The sequence below is a fragment of the Poecilia formosa genome, unplaced genomic scaffold, assembly GCF_000485575.1.
Source record: "Poecilia formosa unplaced genomic scaffold, Poecilia_formosa-5.1.2 Scaffold345, whole genome shotgun sequence".
Lineage (NCBI taxonomy): Eukaryota > Metazoa > Chordata > Actinopteri > Cyprinodontiformes > Poeciliidae > Poecilia > Poecilia formosa.
This window is the reverse complement of record NW_006800284.1, coordinates 459,651-466,131: the sequence shown is the minus strand read 5'-3', so window position 1 is coordinate 466,131 and position 6,481 is coordinate 459,651. Positions and strand designations below refer to the sequence as shown.

At 39.1% G+C, this 6,481-nt stretch overlaps 1 protein-coding gene across 1 annotated transcript in view; it reads left to right on the top strand.

Moving 5' to 3' along the window:
• Positions 1–5,502, top strand: part of tonsl (tonsoku-like, DNA repair protein) — a 25,150-nt gene extending 19,648 nt beyond the window's left edge. Inside the window, exons 19-23 of the mRNA XM_016661838.1 lie at positions 2,092–2,263; positions 2,701–2,876; positions 2,953–3,026; positions 3,832–3,965; positions 5,153–5,502. Of these exons, the coding sequence (XP_016517324.1) occupies positions 2,092–2,263; positions 2,701–2,876; positions 2,953–3,026; positions 3,832–3,965; positions 5,153–5,349 (753 nt within the window). The 3' untranslated portion in view covers positions 5,350–5,502. The remainder of the gene's footprint in view (positions 1–2,091; positions 2,264–2,700; positions 2,877–2,952; positions 3,027–3,831; positions 3,966–5,152) is intronic.
• Positions 5,503–6,481: the final 979 nt, after the last annotated feature.

Genomic DNA, 6,481 nt, shown 5'->3' with positions numbered 1-6,481 from the left:
AAAATCCAGCTTTGGGTGTCGGTGACAATGTGCCACATCCATATGTTCTAATTCCATGTTTGTAAAGCACTGTTGTGCTTTATTATTTATTGGGGGATTTATTGGGGCATGCCATTAGCATTACATAGGGAAGAGCAGTGACTGCGGCTCGTACCGCGGCATGCCCACCAGCAAAAGTGGTATCAAAACGTGCGGCTCAATGCCAAGATGAGAGTTATTATTTTTATTGAGGATCGGAGTTACGATGGCGACGTAAAAAGCGAAAAACGAGCGAAATTTCCAACTGCCGAACCGCAGAGTGTAACTGCCACCAACTGCCACTTTTTTAGAGTGAGAAACGGAGTGAATTTTTGACCCCAAAACAATTTTGAAATCGCCCTCATGCCTACAAAATATGCTCTATTGGTATGAAAGTCAGTCATGACATTGATACGCATGCCTGCTCCCGTAAAATGTTTTCAAAATTTCTCTAGGGTTGACGGTTTTCTGTCAAGGTGCTTTAGAGCGAAATCATGTGACCGGGTAGCAACAGGCTCTCAGCCATTCATTTTCAAACTTTTCTGAAAATTTCTGAGCTCAGCGCACACCATTTTTCTCTCGTCGCTGCTATTTCTGTGAGTGACCTACAGATATGAATCGCGGGACTATTGGAGTCGACAAATAGCCCTCTCATACGGTTCAAACGGTTTTTGGATCGGCCTTACGGATCCTGAACGGGAAGCAGTTGTTCGGACTGCTTTTTTCATTAAAACTGACTGTGTGTCTCATAAAGAGAGAAATCCTTCTCCAGCTTTCTGTCTCACACACAGCAGTTGGCTGAGGGCCAATCACTATAGCAACAGAATACAGAGGAAGGCACAGCTGCTGGTTTGGACTACAAAGACTCTGTAGTTCTAAACATGGCGGAACACTTTAATACAGAGGGCAGAGCAGAAGGTCAGAACTACAACATGGTGGAACACTCAGTTATTACAGAGGAGACCTCAGCTGGCATTTAGAACTATTTGTTGCTTTGGCCATTATATAGTTGGTTTAACCCAACCACTGTTACACATTGGATTAGTGTGGCCATTTAAAATGAAGCTTACTGAAAATTTCAAAATAAAAGCCTTGACAATTTTCACATCAGGTAATTGCTCTTTTGGCCTTTATGTGACTGGTTTAACCAAACTACTGTTATACATTGGATTAGTGTGGTTATTAAAATGAAGCTTACTGAAAGTTTCAAAATAAAAGCCTGCATATTCCTCTCACATCAGTGCACCGCCATAGGCGGTGGAATAATATTCAGCTTTTTTTATGTTTTTTTTTTTTTTTCTCAGGATGGTGAACTGCCTTGTGCAGCAAGGCAGTTCATTAACATTAACATAAAGATTAGCATTTCATTAGCACAAACATTAGCATTTCACTGCCTCCATTAGCATTAGCCTTTTCCCTAAAGTTAGCTATTAGCAATGTTTAGTATACTGAATGGAGTAACTCAATGACAGACAACATGTGACTGATACCCCACATGCTACTGATAGTCTTCACGCTAATATTAGCATTTTGGCTCATTTTAGCTCATGTATTAATTTTAACATACTGAATGTTACAGGTACAGCTTAGTAAACATGCTTCTGCCTCTCCACGGGTTATTGACTGCAATTTAGCTAAGCTTAGCATTGATGATTATTTTTAGCATCAGAACGTTGGTTTCCAACCGACGGGCACACTTTGGGAGTGAATGTAGTTATAAGTTTAAAATATCCACCATTGGAACTGGTGCTTTTTTATTAAAACTATTTGTACGACATGGTCTAATTGCTTTTAATTAAAACAGAAAAGCTCCAGTTATTCCTAAAACTGCAGGATAGCACCACACTTTAATTATAACTATAAAACAATAAATTTAAGGGTTTTCAAATGCTTATCGTAAGCATTTCTGCTCTTCACATAATAACATTTGGTAAATAATTAACTGATTTTAGCTGATTAGTCAGGCTATCTGCTCCTGCTAGAACCCATTAAACCTTCTAGTTTCAGTTCTGTGAGACTTATTTCTGTTAATTTGATATTTCTGTCATGATTTTGTCTGTTTTGTCTCTGTAGTACCTGGAGGAGCTCGATCTGAGCCTTAACCCGCTCGGAGACGGTGTGGTCGAGTCTCTGTCCTGCCTGTTGTCCAGCTGTCCTCTGCTGTCCAGGTTGTCTCTGCAGGCCTGCCGGCTCACGGCCCGCTTCCTTCAGCAGCACCGCCTGCTGCTGGCCGCCGCGCTGACAGGTAGGTTGACGTAAACCTGCACTGCTAAGTGTCTAAAAGTCGACATTTCAGGCCATTCTGCCGACAAAAGCTGTAAATCAGCTGCATTGTCTTCTTTAGAACATAAACATCCACTTTAAAAGACCAATATTACTGTTAAATCAACTTTTATTGATTTTATAGAATTTTTGGTTTTTATCATTTTTGGAAAATGTGGATTTTTGCACTCATTGGGTTTCCGTAGTTCAGAGTGATATCATCATGCCCAGGTCGGCCATCTTGTTTTACAGCTTCTATTTGAATTCAGGTCAACTCTGCGATGGAGTATTGGCGAACGGCTAATGCAACGTTTATTGATTGATTTATAAAGATGCAATAATATAACTTTTTTTATTTTATTTGGAAAGAAAGTGAGGGGGGAAAAAATGCATTTAAACGAAAATCCCTTCATGCCTCAGGACTGAGCCACCTGAAATCAGTGTCCCTGTCCCACAATGCACTGGGCTCCACTGGCTTTGAGCTGGTGCTGAAGACTCTGCCCCTGCAGACGCTCACTCATCTGGACCTGGCCGCCGTCCACAGGGGTCCAGCTGATCACCTGGCGCTGCAACACCTGGCCAAACTCCTGTCCCAGGTACGAACACACTCTGGTTGGGACGTTCTGTCCGTTTCTGTACGATGAAACCAGTAAAACCAGTATGTTTTTACAGGGCGAGTGTCCTTTGACCCACCTGAGTCTGGCAGGAAATGGACTGATGGACAGCAGCGTCACCATCTTGGCCAGGTTTGTGAGTGAGTGAAGCTTTACCATGTAGGGCTGGACGATAAATCAGTATCGCAATAGAGATAGATATCAATCGATAATACATAGAAACTGAACTCTGATCCAGAACCGCACAGCATTCTGGGAAATGAAGGCAGGGGAAAGGCTACAGCTGCTAAACGTCTCGCAGCTAGCTAAGCAGAGTTATTGGAATCAACTAACTCACTCGGTCTGTGGTTGCCTAGCAACAACCTGCTGGGTGAGAAGCAGTCCCCCTGCTTCCTTGCTGGATTTATGTTTTTTAAAATTTTTCTTATAATTCAGACTTTCTTCTTAGAATTCTGTTTTTTTTTCTCAAAATTCTGACCTTTTACTTTCTTTTGATTCTTTATTTTTTTAGAACTCGCTTTTTTCTTAGAATTCTAAGTGTGTTTGTTTTTTATTCTGACTTTAATCTTTTGAGATTAAAGTCAGAATTAAATTCCTAAGTGTTGTTCTTCAGAGGCCCTGATGCTTTTCCATTTAACACAACTGTAGTAAAGAGTGTTTTTGTGCTTACTTTAATTTTCTTGCAGCACCTTTAACTCTCAATTCTGCTGATTTATGTAAACTTTAAGGAGTTAGCAGAGGTGGTTAGCTGCAGGTAGCTAACTTCCTAATGGTTGGTACGGGAGCTGCAGAGGCCAAAACACGACAGACTCCTGTTTATCCTTATCGCAGCTAGTTCTGTGAAATTCTGCGTTTTATTGTGGATTCCTTTTTGTTCATTGAATTCAGTTTGCGTATAAATGTGACGTCATCATCAGCTGTTTCTGTTTTCCGTCAGGTGTCTGCCTTCATGTCCGACCCTGACGAGTCTTGACCTGTCAGGAAACCCGTCCGTTTCCTGGTCAGGCCTCCACAGCATCCTGACATCCGTCAGAGAGGCTTCTCGACCTCTGACCTTTCTCAACCTGCAAGGTAGACATCAGCCTGTACTTCTTTTTACACACATTTGTAAATATCCATTTAATCGTCAGGATTGTGTGCAGTTTTAGTTTCTGGAGCTGCGTGTGGTCGAAGCTCTGCAGCTGCATGTCACATAATCACACAAATTACACAAACCAGACGCATATAAAGAGTTTACAGAGCAGCTGATGAGCAATAAAGTGTTTTTATGGCAGATTAAACCTTTGGTTCTTGTGGCGACGTTGAGCTGATTCTTTCAGCTTTAGTGACTGAAACATCAGTTGACTTGTTCATATTCTGTTTGAGATTGTTTTAGGTTGCTTAAAATAAAATTAACTGCTTGATTTCTCCGACTCAGAAAATTTGCACAAAACTTACTGTGTTTACAATCTGTGACGTGTTGGAAATGTTTACGCTTTTATTTTTAGTGTATTTTGGTTGATTTTCATTAAAAACTTCCCCCATGAGCAAATAATATTCAGGGTTTGTACACATTTTGGTGTACAGAAAGGAATTTCTGTACAAATTCCTTTTAAAGTTATGGATATTCAAACTGCACAGTTTTGCAATCTAACATTTAATTAAAAGCTTAAATTTGCATTGAAAGCCAGATATTTTCATACTTCTTACACATTTTTTTCTTGCTATCTAAAGTTTAATCATACTAAACTTTTCTTGTTTTACGATAGTTAGAATTACCAAAATTATTTATATTTGTTAATTACCAGAAAACCTGGTGAGAAAACATTTTAATTTTTTCTTTGAAGCTAAAGTTTGAATAATACTCAGACATCTTTGCTGCGTTCTGCTTTAGCTAGCTGCTAACACTTGCTAGCTCGCTAGCTTTTTGCTTCAATCAACTGAAAATGTTTCGCCACTTGACTTGGACGAACTTCATACATTGAGTTTTAAATTTCATTCATAAGTCTTGCCTTAAATTTTAGTTGGTGAAACCTACAGAAACCCTGATCACTAAGAACAGTAATAAAAATATTTAAAAGTGAATTTAAACTTTTTTTAAAATTTAATTTGTATTGTTTTATCTCCAAAATATGGTGCTGGGAAAGTTTGAAAGAGGCGACTCCGTTCCTCCACATTTGTTAACATTTTAGGTGTTAATTTGACATTTTTGTTATAATAATTGTGTTTAATTCTATATTTTGTGAATTCTGTGATGAATTAATCGTCCTGTTCATCAGGTTGTCAGGTTTCCGGTCCTTGGAGCAGCGAAGAGCTGGACGGTTTGTCCGAACTGGTGCAGGATCTCCGTCTTTGCTCCCAGGGATTAAACAAGCTGGACAGAGACGCGTTGAGGCACAGCTGGGGACTCCAAGATGGACGCTGTGTGAACCGAAACGCCCGGTTCCTGCTTTCCGCAACAGCAGCGTCATCATAAGGAGGCCTGTTTCACTTATAATGGACGATCTTTAAAGCCAGCTGTGGTGTTGACTGTAAATACTTGTGTTAAGAAGTATTGTTTTGTTAGTTCCATATACACTAAATAATGTTAACTTAAATTAAAATGCAATAAAAATTCCTTTATTTCCAATTGTCTGCATTTTTAATTCCGTGAATATTTGTGGGTCTGTATTTTTGTATTATTGTATGTATATGTAATATCTATTTTTTATGAAACAGAAAATTAGCCAAAGCCTTTTTGAAGGATAATGTTGGATAAAAATATTTAAAACTGTCTTAGCTAAGCATCTCTGACCAAATGAAACCCTTATACATATCGAGTCTCATGGAAAGGATTCTTCAGGTTGACGGAAATGTTCTCGATTTCAAACTACTACTTGCACCATCAACTCTAGAACAGAACCAGCAATAGCGGGCATTGCTAACGAAAAATAACTAACTCTAAACATTAATCACGAACAATATTTTTGGTTACAAAAGCTTAAATATTGTTTTACTAACACTGACGTTCTACGCCAACAGTATTTAGTGAAAGCTAATGCGCCAACTTAAAATCATATCCGAGCACCGATTAAATTTTTACATCATTTGCATGCGCTGCCGTATCCTTGCATATTATATTATCTCTTTCTATACTGTCCGTTTTTTTCTGTTTGAAATGTTATTGGTGAGGGAACGCGAGAGGAAGCGGAAATGCTTTGTAAACAGTTTTCGACACCTTCAAAATAAGAGCATGCACATAAACTGCTAACGGCTTTAAGATGTCAAACTTTATTCAACCTAAAGTTTATATAACTTTAGGTTGGTATAAATTTGCTCTTTATTTGGGAGAAGCTGAGTAGGCTTTAAGTAGTCCAATCCCATCGCAGACAGCTCTCAGTTTTACCTTAATTTCTTGGAGAAACACAAATAACACGACTTTTCTCTCCACGTGGCTCTAGAGGTATTTTTTTCCATGCAACCATTTTGAACATCTTACCTCAGCAGAAACGTTTGGCCCAATGAGTATTTTCAACTTGTGCATTGCCCACTTGCATCCCCAGCATATCCCTGGAAGCTGAAGCCAAGAGTTGGAAAAAAATTTAAATCATAAATCCATCATTGAATTT